Source organism: Echiichthys vipera, assembly GCF_963691815.1.
Source record: "Echiichthys vipera genome assembly, chromosome: 19".
In the NCBI taxonomy this organism is placed as follows: Eukaryota; Metazoa; Chordata; class Actinopteri; order Perciformes; family Trachinidae; genus Echiichthys; species Echiichthys vipera.
In genome coordinates this window covers 9,079,980-9,102,187 of record NC_139844.1, presented here as the reverse complement: position 1 = coordinate 9,102,187, position 22,208 = coordinate 9,079,980, and the positions used below count along the sequence as shown (strand labels likewise).

At 40.8% G+C, this 22,208-nt stretch overlaps 1 protein-coding gene across 1 annotated transcript in view; it reads left to right on the top strand.

Moving 5' to 3' along the window:
* ncoa1 (nuclear receptor coactivator 1) overlaps window positions 1-22,208 on the top strand; it is a 54,870-nt gene that overhangs the window by 18,774 nt on the left and 13,888 nt on the right. Inside the window, exons 3-12 of the mRNA XM_083934592.1 lie at window positions 175-404; window positions 11,158-11,263; window positions 14,694-14,860; window positions 16,513-16,619; window positions 16,732-16,909; window positions 18,610-18,789; window positions 19,670-19,762; window positions 20,128-20,268; window positions 20,982-21,129; window positions 21,216-22,191. Of these exons, the coding sequence (XP_083790718.1) occupies window positions 11,175-11,263; window positions 14,694-14,860; window positions 16,513-16,619; window positions 16,732-16,909; window positions 18,610-18,789; window positions 19,670-19,762; window positions 20,128-20,268; window positions 20,982-21,129; window positions 21,216-22,191 (2,079 nt within the window). The 5' untranslated portion in view covers window positions 175-404; window positions 11,158-11,174. The remainder of the gene's footprint in view (window positions 1-174; window positions 405-11,157; window positions 11,264-14,693; window positions 14,861-16,512; window positions 16,620-16,731; window positions 16,910-18,609; window positions 18,790-19,669; window positions 19,763-20,127; window positions 20,269-20,981; window positions 21,130-21,215; window positions 22,192-22,208) is intronic.

The window sequence follows — 22,208 nt, the reverse complement described above, 5'->3', positions numbered from 1 at the left end:
GTACAGCATCACTTAATCCGCAACATTATAAAGCACATGTTCACTTCAATCAATTAAAATAGTGTTTTCTGGTGTGATGATCGTGGATAACTTTTATGACAAATGAATTGAAACAGCATCATATATACAATGTCGGATTAAAAAAAGCATTGTTTCTTATCTCTCTTTTCCCAGTCAGAGGCCAACAGGGATCTCCCTGCACCTGGGGTGGTGCCATGTGACGGAGCAGCCGTGGAGCCATAACCCCACCGCCACCACTGCTCCATCATCTTGACTCCAAGCTGTTTGCCCACCACTGATCTCAGCCTTCCCGGTCTCCCCTTCCTCCCTTTATCTTTGCTCTGAGCCCTGGACAAGGCCAGCCACAGCCAACACATGACTCACCCACTGGAGCCCTAAATCAAGTGAGTCAAATATGTCTCATTTTAATCGACAGGTGTAGTCGGCAGTGTTGCAGCTCACAGCCTAGTGTGTACTTTGGGTCATTGCTTTATTTTGGTAATCAACACTGATTGGCTGAAGATTCCTACAATATCTTATCATGTAATTGACTTTATCAACTTTTTTATTATTTTAGTGTGTGTACTGAGCTTCTCAATCAACCTTAGGGCTATGTTTGTAGGATGGAAGTGGTGGAGGTGAACAGAGGTCAATATTTTATATTCGGAGAAGGAAAACAAAAAACACAAGCTTGTTATTTTTGCTGCATTGGGCTGAAAATTAGCACATGTGCACCATGTGCCTGGATGGGTTTCATGCTTATGTGACGTAAAATACTATTATGTCAATTGTTTCTTGGATTAATTTTCTGATCTACAAATTATAGTTAGATTCAAATACATCAGTCATCACACACACACACACACACACACACACACACACACACACACACACATGCCCAAGCACATCCCATGACCATGACCATGGAAGTTTGTTCCAGATTAGTGGTGCATAAAAAGTGAAGGCTGCCACAAAAAGTCAGTGCCATCATAATAACTGTTCAGTTGTATTAGTTTAAATAGTTTATTTAAAGTATTTTCAGTTTTGTATTTCAAAAGACTGCTTTTCTAAGCTTTTTGGGTTTTTACTGTTGGCCATTATTTTTTGGACCTGTATGTGTTTTTCAGAGCAAATTAAAATTGTGTGATGATCTACAGTGAAAAAGATGATACAAATGTGAACACTATAATTGTCAGGATGCAAAAACTATAAAAAAATGATTGGAAGTAAGAAAGGTTTTTCATTCAGTACGCCAAACAGAGTGCATAATTGGCTGAATTTTAAACGGTCTCATCAAAGACTCAATTGTAAGTCTGTCAATTTAATTTTGAAGAGGGCCAGGTAGTTCATGCTAAACTGACAGTTAAGCGAGAGAGAGAGCGAGAAGAAAGATAATGCTTCTCTCTCGCTGGCCCATTATTCCCCTGTGCTGTGCACTCAGAGACCAAACGACTGCATGGCTCTAAACATCCCAGCATGTCTGACTCTAGCTCCCGTGGCGTTTCAGGAGTTGAAATGAGGACACACACACACACACACACATCCACGCTCACTCTTTTAAATTACGCAGAGACCAGTGGAGTTCAATGAATGCTGAATATTCATGTAGAATTATCAGTCTGGCAGTGAACCTGTTTGAGATTTGAAAAAAAGCTCTGTGAAAAAAAAGGTGAGCGAGGACACACAGAGGCAGTGAGGAAAAGGAAACGGATGACTTCACACACTCAAAAACATTCAGAATTTTACTGATATATTTATAGGTATATGGCCTCTAGTTTTAGGATTTAGTTGTTAACATTTTATGTGTGCCCAGAACAAAGACAAGGGCCAGAATTCCCCTTCCATGGACATGATATTTTCTAAACTGAAAAAAGATCATTAACTCAACCTTCTCAGAAATCGGAAATAGCTGAGGGAATATCATTGAAAATCTCAGTTTTAGTTTTATAATCGAACTTTGCATTACCACACTGTCATCCACATTAACTGGATTACATAATCCAAGATTACACATATGTAAGCAGATTTCTAGGGCCGCCACTAACCATTATTTTTCTATTGATTAACCTATCCACTGTTTTAATCAGTCAATTAAACGATATATTTTCCTTGAAAAAAATCAAATTTACTGTTTCACTCATGTTCATTTTACTTCACTGTATATTGCAGCACAAAGCAAATGTAAACAAATGTTTGCGTATTAAAATGCAAAACTGTAGGTTGAAATTGGCAATAGCAACATGACAAAAAAAGAAATAGGCTTGCTCAGCCCTATGAGAAAGTGACTGGGCAGCTGTCCACTGGCTGTTACCCACCACACGCTCTATGTATTCTATACACCAAGGAGTCTGGCTAAGTGTAGGAGTGTGTTTGTGGAGCTGTGTGCTGTCCAAGGTTATTTCTTACTCCTAGTAAACATCCTGGATCTGGGTGTACATACATGGTGGGAAACAATGAGCTGGAAGAGTAGGAGGGGTTGTTAAAAACCACGTTACACTTTACCTTTGACGATTCTCCATTTCCAGTAGAGAAAATGTTCTAGTCCATCCTAAGGCAGTGGAAATTCGTCTGTGATGTGGCTCACGTTTGGAAAAAAAAAAAAAAGCACATGGTTACAACTGTATTAGGGATGAGCGAGTCGAGCATTATCTGTATCGATGTCCGTTTATCATATGAATTATCCGTATCCGTACTCGGAGTGGACAGGACCTAACCCCGGAGTGGGTGGGATTTAACCCGGAAGTGGGTGGAGTTGTCTTGAAATGGCCAGGGCTTTAACCGATATGTTATTTTAAGCATGCAATTGATATAGGTTGATCAAAAATAGTTATATTTATTGGTGATTGGAAAACTTTTTACAGGGCAGCATCAGCAAAGTTTTGCCACAATGAATACAACACATGAATGTAATGAACAAGAGTTTTCCTACTCAACATAACTTTCATAAAAACTCAGACCACCGGCAGGTAGAGGGAGTGTGTGCAGCTTAAATTTATACCACTATTACCTTTATTTTTTTATGGAATACAGCAAGAAAGTCTCAGACACTCAGTTAGGCTGAAGAAACTTAAAAGGTAAAGGAAAAGGTGTGTGTGTGTGTGCGCGCTCCCGCGTGCACGGATATTGAAGTTTATTACTCGTATCATACTCTTTGGTATTCGGCAAAAGTACTCATTTCAGCTGAGTATCCGGCTCATCTCTAACCTGTATATTCTAGTAGTGTGGGCGTTTTCTTTTCCTGTGGCAAAATACACAGAAGTGGAAAATGTAACTCCATATCCTGCATTCCTGAGTTCTCCCAGAGACTATGTGAAAGCATTTAAATAATTTATAACTGAGACTGTATTTTAACTTGAGGTGTAAACCCTGTGTCCACTATTGAAACAATATCCAAACCCCCTCTTGTGTCCCAGAAAAAGTCCCTCGTTAAATGCAATTGGAGTCATTCTGTCGTGGATAAATTATTATATATATTCTTTTAGAAAGTAATATTGCTGCAGTCTCTAAAATTAAGCAAATTAAATCACTTTTTTTGTGTGAAACTGAATTTGTCTTAAATGTCGGATGGCAATTGACCTGTTATATTTTATATCAGAATGTTTAAAACATTATGCTGAAACGTGTTGGATTTAAGTCAGCGGTTCCTAGCCCTTTTGGTCTGAGGTCCCCCCACGGCCCTTTCAGATGAACTCATGTGCCCCTTCATCGATGGATGTATCAAATGTCTGGCACTATTCATGATGTAAAAGTGAATAGTGTTATATTTTTCATACTTTATCTGATATTACAAAAAAAAAAGTTCACCGAAATGTATTCCTGAAAACATTTCATGCAGGAAAAAAGGCAATGCAGTCGCTAAATCTGTCTTCATTTTAAATCCACAACAATTTTTCACAAGGTGGCGAATCTTGCTGGACGCCCGTTATTTGCTTAATGTAGCCTGGTCCCTGCAGACACATACCTTTTAAAGGTATAAATATACTCTTTTTCAAATGAGCTAAGCTTTCCAAGAAGCCCCTGGGAATTGCAGAAGTACCTCCAGGAGTACAAGTGTCCCTGGTTGGGAATGGAAAGTGCAAGACTGTAGTAGTTTTTTAATAGTGGAGTAATGTTCATTGTTTGAATTATGAGTAAACTGACCCTAACTCCGACCTCATGTGGAAGCCACATGCAGACAGATCCCCCACAATGGAAGAAATCTCCTCCTGACTGCTGCTCTCTGTTCTGTAGCGAAGCTGCACAACTAACAGTAATGATAATTTGCTCCTCTGACACACAGAATGTCACATGTTGATATGTTAATACTCAGTTTAACAGGTTATGAACATGATCAGTGGGTGCGCTGTAGCCCCCGATCGACTGAAGCTGTGTACATTCTCTTGGTCATGTCCTATATTCAAGAGGGTGGGCCTTAGCAACAGTGACTGAGCAGCTTCTCATGGGCTGAACCAACTCAGTGCAGCAGAGAGGGGTGGTCACGCTGTGTGCATGAGCAGTGTGTTGATCTCATGTAGAAAAACAATGTTTGTTTTGCCTTTGTTCAGATGATATGATACTTAAGTACATTTTTAAATATCGATTTAAACCCCCCCCCCCCCCCCTTTTAGACGAAGTGCAGCCAAAACTGTTGCATCACTGTAAATGTAATTTATCAACATTTTTCCTAAAAAATACATTATGTAACACGTTTCACTGCAGGATACAACAAAGTCCCCTACAAATTTAGCAAACGGAACTCTTAATCATTTAAAGATATCTTTTTTTTCCTGAGAAGTGTTCATGTATTTAATATTGATACTGTAGTGATACACTGTATTAACATTTAGCTGTTTATTGATACAGTGAATACATACAAGTCATGGCATTTGGAATAATATGATATTTTTTAACGGCAAATTGAAGAATAAGAAAATTGTGAAAATGTATAAAATCAAGAAGTCACTACTTTTAGTGTCAATCAGAACCCATTTTTCCTTCATCTACTTTTCCTCCCTCTCCTGGTAATCCCCCATCTTTCACTCCCTACCCTCTACTCTGGTGGTCTCTACCCCCCCTGCACGCCATACATTGCTCACTTTGCTCACATTGTGTGTATGCACATGTGTGCGCTTGTATCAGTACAGCTCGTGGAATGAGAAACCGAAGCAAGCTTTGGGATAAAAAAGACAAACCTAAAGAAATTGAAACGGCAGGTGCTTGTTATGGAGAGGCTGTGGAGGCATTGTGCTGTGTTTCTCAGCAGTCTGGCTCTGCTGCGCTGCTTCTGCTGCTGCCGCCGCTGCTGCTGCTGCCGCTTTTTCTTCTTCCTCTTTGGCAACTGAAGGCTCTATCCTCCACCGTACGTCACATAGAGAGGAAGGGGGGGTAAGGTCAGAAGGTGTAAGAGGTTGACCTGATCTACAGGTGTGTTGGCTAGACTTGTTTTTCCATATGCACATTTTTTGTCTCTTATCTGTTCAGGCCAGTGTGTGTAAATGTGTGACTGAGGCTCTCACTGCAGCTGTAACTGCTGAAACATTGACCGGACATTATCAAAAGTGCAAGCTGTGAACAGCCTTCTAAAAGGACCTGTTAAGGGCATTAATTAAGCAGCAGAGACTGTTAATCGCGTTTCATGTGTTACTGTATTACCTGTTTGCATAGATAAATGCTTATATTTTTCAGCCTGATAGAATAAGAAAGTTATATGAATCTTTCTGTAGAAAGCTCCTAATTGCATATGTGTATGTGTGCATTTGAAAATGTAAATTTCCTGTCACAGAACTGACCTTTTTATATGACTGGACACGTATTAAGTCAGTACATTCATTTGTATCACTAATTGTCACTGTTGACCTATTAAAGAGCTATCTTTTTTAGAAGTAGTTAAAGTAGTCGTAGTAATAATAGAGAAGTCACACTTAAAACGCCACAGCCCGTATTGGCTGTGTTGGACATGTTTATGTTTGTATATATCTGAATATATGGGTTTCTGAGTGGTGTGTTGATTCATGCGAGTTCACACTTTACTGGGTGCAAATTGTGTAACAATAGGATATTTAACAGGATGTGTAATTATCAGTTTAACAGTTATTGTGGAACAGGGCCTGGCTTCCCCTCTGTGTTGCACATTAATCATCACAGTGAGTTGATCTGTGTAAATAGAGCCTATTATAGAAAATGTAAATAAAGTAGAAGGAGTCTGTCTGTTGGCTGTTTGATTTTCTCGACAGCCGTTCATCTGATTGACTTCACACTTGGCGGATGAATTGCTGAGGACCCAAGAAAGTGCGGTGTTGAGTACGAGCACTTGATATCAACGTACATTTATTTATTAGTACATTATGTACGGATGGGAGTCCAGGACCGATAAGAAAATGATAATAAGAACCAGAATCGCATGCCTCTGAGCTTATCAATTCCTTTTATCAATGCTTGCATGTTTCCTGACAGTTGCGCGGAGATGAGGAAACAGTCCAAAGTGTGTCATTATAAATGACATTAGCGCCACATAGACTGAGAAGATTGGCAGGCCTATCAAACCTGAAGCCCTAAATAAGAAAGAAATTGTACAAATATTCCCTCATTTTATCTACACTTCAGAGTTCACACACAGATAATTAAACAGTTGTGTTGACACTTAAAACATTTGTATGGTGACTTTTTTCAACACAGAAATTTGATCATATCAGCATTGGTAGCATCTCAAGCGTTATGTACACACTGTGTAGTGTACTGCTGTCAGCAAGTGACTCTAGTATTGCTAAGGGACGCACCTATGTCATGGCAGGTGTATTCCTCACGACCAGAGGAAACACAATGTCGAGTGTGAAGTTGTTTGCATGAGCAGGACAAGCAATCATCCCGTTTATTTTTTAACTGTTATCTGTGTAAACACCAGACAACACAAACAACAGCTCGTAATGACAAAAAAAATGAAGAAACATTGATAAATTGACAGAAAGTCAAGTCCAGGCTTTACTGAGGGAAACTGTTGCATCAGTATAAACACAATCTAATCAATATAAACTCTCCACAGAAGAGTAGAATCAGAAATACTTTAATAATCCCAGGGGGAAGTTGTTTTTGTTTCAAACTCCAGCTATACAGACAACATATTTAACAACAACAATATATACAGACAACATATTTGTAGAAATACAGCTAAAGAAAGTACTCACAAGTTTTTACATTTACACACGGACAAAAAAAAGGTGTCAATGAGTCCAAAATAAACATTTAATAATGGTCTCCCCTTTGATATTTTTGTTTTATATTGATACAGTAGTGTATATAATATAAAGAGGAAACCTTCTGACTTTTTTCCCTGTTTACATTACTAGCAGAGCGTCGCTCTATTGGGACTGATTGCAGAGAGACTGCAACTGTTTCCGTGTAGTAAACTGCAGTTAGAGTTCATCAAGTTCACCCCATTATGTGTGTGCCTCATGTTGCCTTTTTTCTAGCAAAGCCTTGCTAAGTGTAATGACTAGATCGTAAGCACTTAGCAGGTGGGAGGAAATAATAATCACAGGAAACAGGAAAGCCCAGAAATACGATGATGGCCGTTGATGGGTTGTTGTGCACAGCTGACGAGCTTATTGACCGTACGCGCTTCATCCAGGTTTCCCTCATCGCTTATAGGAAGATGGATTATTAGGCATGTTTTTACAGCATGAATACACAGCTAGAGCACGTTGATTTGCCTGGTACGTCATGATAAAATCTAACAGCGCCGCACCTTATTAAACTGTATCTGTGTTGACTTATTTGCTGGAAATACACAGGCATAATTTAGACTCGTCAACATCTGAAATAAACAGCGTTATGATGGAAGTCATCCTAAAAAACATGTAGCCTCTCTTCTCTGTTTACAGCGGCTGTCGCTTCACATTAGAGCTTAAAAGATTACTTGAAGGACAGAACGTTAATTATTTAAGTCATTTTTTTAAAGTAAAAATGGCAATTCTCTGTTTTAGTTTGTAGTCGCTGGTTTCTGTGTGCTCTGTGATAATAAGCTGACTATCTTTGGGTTTTTGACTGTTGGTCGGACAAAACGACATTTGAATTTGTTAACTTAAGGAGAATGTGATTGAGATTTCTAAACTGTCTTTGAACCAGACAGTTTAGCCATTAATTAAGAAAACAATTGAAAGATACATTGATAAGGGACCACTTCACAGAAACATGTTCATATTCTCTGTATGTAAGGCGGTATTTAAGAGTTAAATGTTCTATTTCTACTTTTTGGAACTATTTTGTTGGCGGTCGCGGTAAAGGAATATTCTTGCGGTAGTTTAGAATGGCTCACAGCGCGATACGCACTATTAGACCATCAGAACCGGTCAACTCTGTGGAGTGTGCCAATTCTAAGGTCTAGACCCAGGGAACTGTTGATTGTTGGATGTGAATGGAAATGCATCTGACACGCTGAAGTCACATTTGACCACATCACCCAAATGGTCATCAGAACCATTTAAAAACTAAGTGGAGGCCAAATATGGGTGAATTTGGCAGGTGCTAATTTTTAACCCAGCGGGAAAATTGCACTCTGAACATTTGTTTTCATTATGAATTTATTCAACAATCAAGACATAAACACACACACACAAACACACACACACACACACACACTGAAGTTTAAAACAAGAAAATCCTCATTAAAAAAAGAAAAGAAAAAACGTGAACGTGGTATAGCAATATTGCATACAGTGAAACCGTTGCTTATTTCCATGGTCCATGCTGCAATTAGATAAACAGAAGCTTCTGTGGCACAAGCCTGAACATTAACACACATTCAGTCCTGTTTCTTGGTCGTTATGATGCATGTTGTTTCCTGCAAAGCTCGTTCTGATAAAAACTCTCCTCTGTGGATAATTCGACTGTACCATATTAACAACCAGCTATTATTTAAGCATATAATGCTAAACTCAGTCTCTCGGAAATGCAGATAAGTTGTATTTCCATTGATGTGGGGCAGCATGGATCTCATTTCTCACTGTGGCGGATGGATCTTTTGTGAAGTGCAGCGTTAGCAGCATAAGGAGGACCGAGAGGGAGACAGGGGTGATTTGAGGTGAAATGTAAACAGGGCTAGTCAGGAAGGATTAGAGTCCTGTGAGCAGCGTGGCCCTGCGGCAGCACCGAACACTGTGACAATGGCTGCTTGTTTTCTGCGGTCTACCCATGGATATAAAACGCTGTGTATGTGTGTGTCAGTAGTTTGTGTGTATGTCTGTGATTTAGAGATTGTTACTGAGATAAAGCGCTGCATGTGGTTTTAGAAATTAAGAGGCTTGATGTGTACACTTCCCAAGAATAAATTAAAGGCTTTCAGACTCATTATTCCCTCTGAAAAGCTTTTAGAAACCTGATGTTTGTCAACAACAGGTTAGTAATAATCCTTGTATGTCTCTACAGTTTGTTAAACATGACAGGAATTCATATCCTTTGCTGCTTTTTGCTGCTTTGTGGGTGCATCTGGACTAATAAGGTTGTCCTAAATTAAATTTTTGATGCCATTAAAATGGTTTTAACTTTAATATTTGGCCTAATGGATCTTACAGGAACTGTCCCCTTTATACACGGTGTGCTTTATCAAATATTGCAGCGTTTTCTGTTGCCATGGTTACACTCCTGATGCAGCAAGAAGAGTTGCAGGCTGTAGACTTTGCAGATAAAGAACAGGCACGTGTCCATTAAGAGAAACATGAAGAGGAATGTCAAAAAGATAAAAGACAAATATTAGGGAGGCTTTTCATTATGAACTATATTAGCACATACCACAGCGTTGGATGTTATAAAGCTACAGAGTCGAATCAGCAGCAGCAGAAGCGTTTGTTGCAGAGCTGCACTGACTGTACTGGAACTGACCATTTATTACTTTGTGCATCCATTACAGCTATGCGTTCCTCTGAATACCAAGCAACATTGTAATGTTCTGCATGTGTAAATACATCAAAATAAATTCTGTAATGTTACCTAAATACAATGTGGTTCTGTAGGTGTGATTTTCATGCAGTGGTTTGACAAAAAAAACGTACTTCCCTTGCATTTTTTGTTTGTTTTAGATTATTTAAGGCTACCGTTAAACCCCAATTCAAAATTACATATTTTTCCTCTTACCTGTGGTACTATTTATCAGTCTACATTGTTTTGGTGTGAGTTGCCAAGTGTTGAGTTGATATAATGAAACTAGAATGCACTACACAATACATTTGACTTACCAGTAATGTCTCTTTCCAGAAATCATGTCCCGTTTATTCACTTTGATGTGATCAGTTTAATGTAGGAACTATATCCTTTTCACCAAACTACACCCACCAACCAACGTTTCACTGCTGTTCATGTTTACATCTCTCACTCACATGAGCACGAGCCTCTCATCCATGAGTGCGCTCCCTTCTGCATGGTGATACGGTTGGTGGGTGTAGTTTGGTAGAAAGAAAATAGTTCCTACATGAAACTGCTCACATCAAGGTTTGTAGTTTGTGGAGTTTGTTTGTTGTTATTTTTTCAGATTTATATTTTTGGGGTTTTGAGCATCACAAGCCAAATTGATAGAATACTGAAACTAAAATACCACTACATTAGAGGGACTGCCCGATTGAGGTGTGATGCACTAACTTGATGTACATTTTTGTCAATATACATGAACATTGTAAAGAATATATGGAATATGAGAATATAAAGAATCTAAGTTAAATGTTTTTAATGTCATTTTCAGATTTTTTAATGTTATTTTCAGAATTTTCATCAATTCTTAAGGGTTCTTATGTGGATGCTTGTTTGTTTATTCATTTATTTTTATGAAAGTGTGGACCATATGCAAATATTTGTGTCTTTCATTTCGTGCTTGTAAAGTCTTGGTTCACGTTACACTGTTTACTCTTGCAGTGTTATCTGTTGTTGTTTTACTGAGCTGCTACCACAAACTGAGGTTCATATGAACTGTGAAATGGGAACATCACCATGGGCAACTTGCCATAAAATAAAATGTAATTATCAGTGTGGCAGTAACAGCTGTTACATAAGTGATGATTGTGCCCGCAAACCAAAACCTGCTGTACAGTTTCATACACAGAATAATGACTTGGTATGACCTGAGTTTGTTCCATTAGCCACTTTACAAACACTGTAGTATTACTGATTCTAATGAAATGTGTTCCCCCGCTACAGGTCAGTTTAAGCTGAAAATGAGTGCAGTAGGGGAAAACCCCCTGGATCCTGCCACGCCAGAGTCGCGCAAGAGGAAGGGCTCGCCATGTGACACATCAGGGCAAAGGTAAGGACCTGCTCACGTATTGTTGATCTGTTTGTGACATTACAACACAAAAATGACACTACCAGGCAAAAATGAAACTCTAAGATGTGAATTTAAGGGATATACTTTTCGCAGCGATGAGCGATTCAAGCTACAATACTCTTTGACGTCAAACATTTTTAACTTCTTAGCAGTCTGCCTTTTCTAGGGGGATCATGGTGAGGTGGGGGACAGGATGTTAAGGGGGATGATAGCAGAACAGTAGATGTAACATCGAAGTGTTGTCCATCATCTGAAAGCTGGGAACCTGAAGATTAACTTGAGATGCAGCTCATCACTGTGTGTCTTTTACCCATAAATCTGTCATAAACATTGTGTCTTGGTTAGGCTCCTATTCAATGCTAAACGTTTGGAGTGCAAATGGTCTTAGAGCAATGTGATATGAGTTTATGATTACTATTCTCATGCTCTGTTATGTCTCATACGCTGTTGCAACATTATTTTGGTCGATACCTTTTGTTAAACGGATTTGGTGATCCATTGAACAATTTATTACCCCCCTGAGAATTGATTTTTTTAAACGGTCAAAAATCATTCAGACCTTGGGGGAAACCATTGAAGAATCCATGCTGTGATTTTGTATCAAATACTTTTGACATTTGGGGATTTGCTAAGAAAGAGAACCCATTTTTTGATATTTATATTTTTATTAGTTTATGTCAGAACAAGACAACATGACAGTGCATTCTAATAAGAAATGACACAGCAAGGCAATTGGTACAGTCTAGGGCAATCACCATAGAATATTCAGACAGGGGTGGCCCTTCAGCACCAACCACAATATGTGTCTCTTGGAAAGCATCTGGGATCATACTCCATCAAAAAGAGCAATTGTGAGACAGTAAAATAAAAGTAAAGTAGGGGGTTCTGGAATAGTATAAATCTCTTTTTAGTGTGAGCGGGAAGGTCACTCTCTCCATCTGGTGAATTTAGAACCCATCTTTCATTCAGATACCCTGAGGTCAGAGGTCAAGGGAACCCTTTGAAAAAGGCTGTGCTGAGCTTCCATTAGCTTTAACTTTGGAGCATTATTTTAGCGTCTCATGACTGGTACCTCTGGATTCCTTTAGATTTTCTACTTTGAGTTCAGATCATTTCAAATCTCTTGCTTTTAAGACTTAACGTAAATTTTGCTGATTATACCTTTATGTATTATACATTTCCAATGCAGATCTTTTACTTGTAACAGAGTATTTTCACAGTGTGGAATTAGTACTTTTGCTGAATACTTCCTTCACCACTGGGGCTGACGACATGAGAAGAAAGAAAAATAAAATCCTCTGGATCTGTTAAAAGGCTGTTGCAAAGTTTAGACTGTGATTTAGGGTTAAAGTTTCAGGTTTAGAGTTTAAGGTGGGTTGTGTCGTGGTGGAGGTATGAATGGAGTGTGTGAACCATGTGTGTGTCCATTGCTGATGTAAGCTGATGTAAGATCCCAGCTAGCATTTCCACAGCAACTACACACACACAGCCACTGACCTGCACATTCACACAGCAGCGTCCTCCCCCTCATCTCCCCTCCCCTCAACCCTCCCTCCCTCACTTGGTCACCACGCCTGTGTGTTCTTGCTGGCCAACGCACTGACCTACTTTTTACTGTTGTCGTCTCACACACACATACTCGCATATGCACACACTCCCTTTTTTCATGTTTACCACATACCTACCACGTAACGGGTCGGTTTGATAGTATATTATTGAAACTGGAGGATAAGGACAAGGCTGTGCATGAAGTCAAAGAGGAGAGTTAAATGAAGATTTGAGTCTCTTTTTAATATTTTGTGTTGATAGTAACTTTTTAATGTTTTGTTTTAAAAGCTACTATAATATTTCAGTGACTTATGGCAACTTTCTCGTTTACATATAACGGAAACAAATCACTGGCAGCTGGGTGAAAACCACTCCACATCGTAATGCTACTTACACATTTCCCAACTCTTACGCTGATAATTGAAACCACCTGTTGTTTGAAAAAGAAACAAACTCTTGTGATGTGAAGTTCCAGCATTTAATCTTTGACTCATTTTTGTTTGACCATGTTAAGATGGACTCAAACAGAAGCATCATGAAGTCAAGTAAAGATCAGAGCTGCAGCTGATTATTTTCTCAATTAAGTTGTTATTTAGTCTGCAGAGCTCAAGATGACATCCTCAACAGCAATCTGCTGGGCGGATGTATCGGCTGCTTTCAGCTCATTGTAGATACATTAGTATTGATGTATAGGTTGGCCGGTAAATAACAAACTGTTGTTTACAGTTTCTGCATTACGTTGTTATAGATTGTTACCAAGGAGCCCTGAGACTGGGGACGTCAGTTTCAGTTAACTTTGTTTTCAATAGTCATACATCCATTAAAAAAGGAGAAATAAACAGATCAATTATGTGAAATGTGCATTATTCTGTTGTAAAGTTTGTGAAAGCTGTCCACTTGTCCTGAAGACCCGGACACTTAGAAACTAGTTTTGTAGTAATGAAAACACCTGGAAATCAATTAAAATGACCAAATATCCTTGAAGTGATCTATGCTGTCCTGGAATAGGATCCTGCACGGTGGGTCACTTCAAAGCCACAAAGTCCCCCTGGTAAATTATAACTGTTCATGAGCAAGTGGTGATTTCTTAGAAAGTGTGGTAACCCTGTGTCCAGCAGTCGTGGTCAGAGCTGCAGGGTATACGCCAGTGTCTTGCCAGCCCTGTGACCCAAAGTTGACTCCCTGCCAGGTCTAAGCATTGGGGGAATTCTGAAGAATATATATTTTTAAGATGTTTTTCCATCCAAAATGTGTTATATAAATAGCAAACCCCTTAAAGGGTTAACACTGCTGAACAAACTGTAAAAGCAGCATTTCTGTGTTTCGATGCTGCACTTTGTAACATATGTAGAGCACTTTAATGGAACATATGCAAATATTTATTTCCTTTATTTTGTTCTTGTGGTTCACGTGCCACTGTTTACAACTCTTGACAACACAAGGAAAGCTGTGTTATTGTTTGTTGTACTGTAACCACAAACTGAGGTTCCTATGAACTGTGACTTCTTGTGAACCTCACTATGGGCAACATGCCGTAAAAAAATAAAATGTAACTTTAATTACTGTGTGCCAGTAACCGTTGTTATGTAAGTGACGATTGTGCCCGCAAACCAAAACCTGCTGTACAGTTTCAGCCAAAGAATAATGACTGAGTATCACCTGAGTTTGTTGGCAGTGATGTGTCTTTTCACTTTTTACTTTCTCTACTGTTTCATATACCAAAGGATAGATTGGATTATTGAGAAGATAAACAGCTAATTTTTCGATATTGTAAGGAAACAAACACAAGTTGCATCCCCGAAATGTTTTACCACTCATGTGTGAAACTCATGGCCGTCTTCAAATATGTCTTTCTCTGCAGTGTGGAGAAGAGGAGACGGGAGCTGGAGTGCCGCTACATCGAGGAGCTGGCTGAGCTGCTGTCATCCAACATGGGCGACATTGCCAGTCTCAGCGTGAAGCCCGACAAGTGCCACATCCTCAAGAGCACCGTGGACCAAATTCAGCAGATGAAACGGCGTGAGCAGGGTGAGGGAACACGCACACACACACGCACACACACGCTGGATTAATTTGTGAGGCTTAACCAATTACTCTGTTATGAAGATGTTTGCAAACTTGAGTATTTGTGCGTTGTGCTACACACTTTTTTTTACTCTTTAAAAAAATGCTTTATTACACTCAAATGTAAAAAATATTTCCATTTTATGTCAAAATAAATGAAAAGTTGTGTGTGTACTGGCTCGCCTCTTTCAGGAACAAATATTTCATCAAAATGTCACATTTTATCTTGTTTCTGTGTTTTTTTTAAAAAAAATAAGTTTCCATTCAACTTTTTGACAAAAGTATATAAAATTATTTATTGATTCTCAGGATTTTACAGATGACACATCCAAACTCTGAAAATGTGGTACTGAATGTGAGGTATTTGTGTTTTTTGTGTGTGATGTGTTCACACAAAACGCAAAGTGGACTTTTGTCTTAATTTTGAGGGCGGGATCATATTGTGTTTTCTCGCACAAGACGTGTCGGTTTTGAACTTTAGGCACCAACAACATTTCTATTTGTCATCAACCATGGCCGAAATATTGCTGCTTTGTAACTGTTGTGGAAGTCCAAGAAATGTTGCCGTCGTATCTGGGTTCATAACATCATCCAGAGGTGCACAACGCTCGGAGGAAGCGCGTCTGGATGACTACAGCTTCCGGCGCCACTTGATTTACAGACTTTGCTGTAATGTAATTCCAATTGAATGCGGAAATAACCCCCCAACCAAACCCCTCCCCGCAGTGTTCCACGATTCCTTCCCTCGAGCTCGTATCGCACTCCCTCGTCTCCTAACGACACGCTCCATCTGGCAGACCAAGATGCCAGCCGGCTTAAAATACATGGCTAGCGTGTTGACATAGTCGTTTATCAGACCGGGGACGTTCACAGACATAAGCCAGTATGGCACAGACTAATGGAGGCTATTTAACATCTACCACAATAAAACGCAAAATTGACCTGTTCAACAAAAAGTCTGCTGTCTCAGCATCTGTTTTCAGTCCCAAATCCTGGCGTAGCCTTCTCCATCGGTCAAAGGAATCCCCGATGTTGACTCCTCTTAGGTTCCTATGTAGGCCACATTTCTGCCTTACGTTTTCTTCCAACCTTCGCCGTTGGGTCGAGCGGAGGCTGTTGCTGGTATCGGTCTTTTCCTTCTCCATGGTAACAGAAGCTCCGGTAGCTGAGCTGCTAAGCTAATCACTAGCCACTCCAAGCTTACACAGAGGGAGTGGGAGTAGGAGGGGCCGAGGGGGGATGATGAGGAGCAGAGGAGACAAGGGGATTGGATGGAGAGTACGAGCCAAAGGGAGCCTATCGGACCAGTTGGATCTCTCTGGTCAATTTCTATGCAGGCCTACGGCTGATGGACTGAATTGATTTTTTTTGTTGTTTTTGCTATACATATTGTGTTGATCGAACTGCAGGACCATAATCGCTGTATAAACGATGTTAATAATAATTACCAATGTTCCAAATGGTAGACCACAGCTTTAAGTGAATAGTGCAACACATTTTGCATGTTTGCGTTAAGGTGTATGTCCACACATACTAACGATCTTGTCTAAAGTATAACAGGAAGTTTCTGTGTCTGTGTGTTCCATTTCTGATTCGAGTTTGTTTTCTCCTGACAGAGAAAGCAGCTCTTCTGTCTCCAGATGAGGAGGTGCAGAAGAGCGACATCTCGTCCAGTAGCCAGGGGCTGGTGGAGAAAGAGGCATTGGGGCCCATGCTGCTAGAGGTGAACAACACGTACACAATCACACATTTACTCCACACAACACTGCTGGCATTTTTACTTCAACTCAACTCACACAATCTGATTTTTTTTTTTAACTCCTCTCCTCATTCAGGCCCTTGATGGGTTTTTCTTCGTCGTCAACCGGGAGGGCCGCATCGTCTTTGTTTCTGAAAACGTGACAAGTTACCTTGGATACGCCCAGGGGGAGCTGATGACCTCAAGTGTCTACAGCATGCTCCACGTGGGAGACCACAATGAATTTGTTCGCAATCTGCTGCCCAAAAGTCTGGGTGAGTGAGCCGGGTTTATACTGCGTGTGCATAGAGCAGATGTCTAGTACTTTATATTCTAGGTTTAAGATGCCAATAGTTGTTATTTTTTAAAAGATATTTGGTAATTGCATTTTCAGTATCTTCAAATGCGACAGTTTCCAAGTCAATGAAACCCATTAAGGAGATGGGCTTTGGCAGCAGAATCAGAATACAGTCCTTTAGTGCCGATAATTACCTTGGTTTATTGATGGAAAATACTGTAGTGAAAGCACATTTGAAGAGCCATGAAGAAAGACAGAGTGAACTATGGACATTTTGAATTAACACAGGTTTAAGTGCTTTTCACAAAACTGCACAATTTACTCAGAAAATCAGTAAAGTCTAAGGAGAGAGGCGGTGTATGTGTGGGTGAGTTTGAGGAGCGCGGAAAGAGTGAAACAATGACTTTCTTCCCTGTGATAATGTTATTTTTTAAGCTACAACCTTGAGAAGAAATTATAATGAAAGCGGAGGGGGCCTAAGTTGGGTCGTGTAAGGACAAAAAGATGAAGGAGTGTGCTTGGCGACAAGGTCAAACAGTTAAATTTTCTGTTCTGAACTTGTAATCCCTTTTATGTTGTACCAATTGTTACAGCTCTCCTTTCAACTGGGAAAGGGAGATCTTTTTAAAAGCCACGCGCATAAAGAAACTTAATACAATATATTTGATTTTTGGCCACCTCAGTGACACACACACACACACACACATATGCGCATTACTCTTACAGAATTGTGAGCTTTTAAGTTTTGTTCAATTAACTACAACAACCCAAAAATAAAAATGTGTGCGTGATAAGAGAAAAGTGAGGGAATTACACTTTTCATAATGTGGTGTGTAGCATCTGCAAGTCTCACTCTGCTGCACACAGGAGTGATTACTCATGAAACAAGATTGGCTCCTTCCAGCAGCCTTGAGAAAAATAAAAAACATTTAAAATAAGACAAGAGTTTTGGCTGTGTCGAACACAAAACAGATTGCTTTACAGTCTAACACTTGAAATCAGGTGCCTGTTTCCTAAAAAGGCGATTTGCGAGCATTTGTGAGTCCTACAGGGCTTTCAAAACCAGTCCATGGATTGCAAGTATGCCATTTGTTTAATTAGTGACATGCAAGAAAGGAAATTATGGTATTGGTAAATGGGACCCCAAGACTGCTGTTGTGCAAACTGGGCTGTTAAAGATCCTAGTGCAAACAGATAATTTATGTGTCTGCTTGCACATGGCTATTTACACCTGCCCCCTTACCCCTCTGCCTCCTATTAGTATAAATAGAGACAAAGCTCATGCCGGTTACGATGAACGAGTGGTTAAACACGGGACTTTGACAAACAGCTCGCACACTGATGAGCTCAAATATCCACGTATTTCTTACACAGAGTAGACGTTTCCAGCACTACTGCTCTTCATCACATTAATGTTTACGGAGCAAAACGCCATCTGAAATAACAGAAAAGCATACATTGGTATTGGAGCCCTGCTGTGTGCAAGCTATTCATTTGTTTAGTTTATTTCTTTGGTTTGGATGTGCGTGCATACTCCTCCCACTCGTATATTTCTTGTATATACCGGTAACATTTTCCCAAAGGGTGTGTTTCTGCTTCTTTTTTCGTATTAATAACAGCAACAGTTAATTGTCCTCATCAAAGCTAAACTCCTTGTGTATTTTCCTCTCTGTCCAGTAAACGGTGTGCCGTGGCCACAGGAATCTGGCCGAAGGAACAGCCACACGTTTAACTGTCGCATGCTGAAGAGGCCGCCGGACGAGTTGGATTCGGAAAATCCAGAGGCTCGGCAGCAATACGAGATCATGCAGTGTTTCACCGTGTCCCAACCACGGACTATACAGGAGGAAGGAGAAGGTACGTGCAAACACATATACACACTGAGCAAAATTACCTTTTTTATGGATAAATGCCCAGTGAATGTTCAAATTGTACCAACAACTCTTGTTATTATCATTGGTGTTTTTTTGGCTGCAAAGCCCTTTGTTACTATTGTTTGAAAATTGTGGTATAAATACTGTTTATGTATACCACAAATATAGATTGATATTCCCATGATACTTATTTTGGTATACAGTAAATATGGACTATGCCACTTATAAAAAAAGTGATAAATAGCTCACAAATAACTTGTCCTTTTTCTTTTTACTCATGGGTGAAAGTTTAAAATAGTATGAAAACAAGGTTCCACTATCACAACTTCCACTATCTGTCCAGTTGGACCGTGGCCAGATTCCTGCAGGACATTTTTCATATTTTAGGGATATGTTGGTGCAATGGCCTTTGATAAAACTGCATGTTGTATTTTATGTTTGCTGCAGAGCTCTGCCTGCTTTTACTCATTTTGAAAAGAATTGGTGGATTGTAGAATTGAACTCTCAAGGTATCCTACGTTTGACTGTTATTGTGTCGTTTTAATGCCCAACATCTGATTTGTCCATCAGAGTGATGATTAACAGCTCACTTGACACAATTTCTCATTTGGCTCATGTACACAGAGAAATCTTTCTTCAAGTTTGACACTTGGTCTCAAAAATTAGGTGATTATATTTTGCAATTTAAAAGTCAATGTGACTTCAAACAAAAAAACAGTTTTTTTTGGCCATAACTCAAGAATTGCTACATTAATTATGGCCTTTGACTAAAGAAATGAGGAAGAGATGTGGTGGTAATTCTACCCCCCAGCCCCCCCACACGCACACGCACACCTCACTACTTGAGTTCTTTCCTCCTTCAGACCTGCAAAGCTGCCTGATCTGTATTGCCTGTCGGATACCTCGCGCCCAGCCTTTGAGCACTGAGTCTTTCATCACAAAGCAGGACCCCACAGGTAACACACAAACACACACACACACACACACACACACACACACACACACACACACACAGTAGTGACTACTACTACTCACAGTAGTATTCTTAACTAATGTCTCAAACCGATTAATCGATAATCAAAATAGTTGGCGATTACTTTATTAGTTGACAACTAATCGATTTATTGTTGCACTTTTATATCTTGGGGGAGCATTTTAGGAAATGTGTGAGAACTCAAAACCATCTTTTTCATAGAGGTCACAGTGTGGACCATGAATGTTTGTAGGCTGCTGCTGAAATCTGTGTAGACTGACCTTTGTGCGTGTGTGTGTGTGCGTGTGTGTTCGTGTGTGTGCGTGTGTGCGCGGTGTTCTCCTCCAGGGAAGATCATCTCCATAGAAACTAGTGCTTTGCGAGCAACAGGTCGGCCTGGCTGGGAGGACCTGGTCAGGAAGTGCATCTATGCTTTCTTTCAGCCACAGGGCAAAGAGCCCTCCCACGCCAAGAAGCTGCTGCATGAGGGTGAGTAGCCACGATTGATTCTTCAGCTTCACTCATCAAAATATCAGTGATACACTGTCTGCCTGCTTTGGCATTGGTCACCAGTTTCCACACTACTCCCATACCATTATAATAGATCAAGTTGAATCTCAATAAAACAAAGTTTTACTTGATGCACTATTATGTAAGAAAAGACAAAAGCAACAAATCACCAAACTAATGAAGCTGTAACCAACAAATGTTGAGTATTTTGCTTGACATTGAAATTAGTTACACCAACGTTGAAAAATTATCAAAATAGCTGCTGATTATTTTTTTGTCTATTGAATATCTGGGACATCGCTCCCCCTCCACCATCATGGAGGATCTTCTTTTTAAATACACCTCGAGGAGACAAGGAGGCTTCTGGAGGAGCTTAGAGCGAGGACACACACGCCATCCTACACCTTACGGTGTCACTAGCATAAGAATTGTAGAAGCTACGATATCTATGGTGTCCCGATTCTTGCATTGTTGCTCTGTGAAAACAAATCTTACGAGTCAAATTGTGTGCTTGGGCCAGTTTGTTTCGCTTGTTCATGAGAGTAGAGTCGTCAAATCACTCACCTAAAGCGTTGAAAAGAACAGCTGTAAAAATGTCAGAGAGGACTGACATGAGACTAAAGTCTAAACCCTGTGTTTGCTTCTTTCTTTTGCCCTGTGTGTTTGTGTGTGTGTCTCTGTATCCCCATCAGTGATGACCCATGGCACAGCTATCAGCCCGCTGTACCATTTCGCGTTAAGTGATGGCACCCCGCTCAGTGCTCAGACCCGCTGCAAGTTCTGCTGCCCCCCCAACCCTGACGTACAGCCCTTCATTATGGGCATTCACACTATTGACAGGTACGATGCTGATTCCAAAAAACAACACACTTTTTGTTCTTCCACGTAGTCTCCTCAGGTAACAGATGCCTTTTATTTCCCTCCAGGGAACACAACACTGCTAGCTCTCAGGAAAACACTAACCCCAGCCTTCCAACGACCCTCAGCAGCCTTGCCCAAACTCCCTCCCGGTCCCCTTCCCTTCCACCCGGCAGCAACTGGACCCAAGGCTCAGGCCACGCCACCTCGGGCCTTCACCCCAATAACACAAACACCTCCCCCCAAGGACATAACCCAGCCACACCCACAGGCTACCTGACGCCCAATCGGACCTGTCCCCAACAGGTCAACAGCCCCTCTCCTTTGAGCAGCCCACTCACAGCCACCCCTACCTCTTTTATGTCGCCCAGGATGCCACGGGCCAGTCCTGGGTTAGGGGGAAGCCCTCGGGTACCGGGGAACCCCTTCTCTCCTTCCACACCGGGCCTCCACTCCCCAGTCGGGGAACTTAGTAGTGGAGGCAGCCTCAACAGGCAGCAGTCTAGTTGTGACGGTAGTGCCAGCGGTGGGTCGACGGGATCCTTCTCCCTGTCTTCTCCTGTCCTTCAGAGACAAGCCAGTACACCCACCAGCTCCTCTACACGGCCTCCATCTGCAAAACCGCCAGAGGGAGGAGAAGGAGGGGGAGAGGACTCTGGTAAAGCCCCCCTTCCTTCTGCCTCACAGCTGGGTAACCCCAGACTCAATCAGCTCCTGGATAGCAATGGGACAGGAGTTGAATCTAACAACAACAACAGAATCCACTGCACCTCATCACCTCATCCTCCAAACCCTCCTTCTGCCCCTCAGTGCCCTGCCTCTCACAGTACTCTAACGGAACGACATAAGATCCTGCACCGGCTGCTCCAGGACACCAGTCCCAATGATGCCTCCACCACCGAGGACGGACTGAACAAAAGCGATGTTGAGATCAAGAGGGAGCTGCCTACCAGTCCGACTCTTGCCTCGTCGCCTCCCAAGTCCAGCTCCAGAGAGCCACAGGACCATCAGCTGCTCCGTTTTCTCCTGGATACAGATGAAAATGTAAAATATGCCCTTTA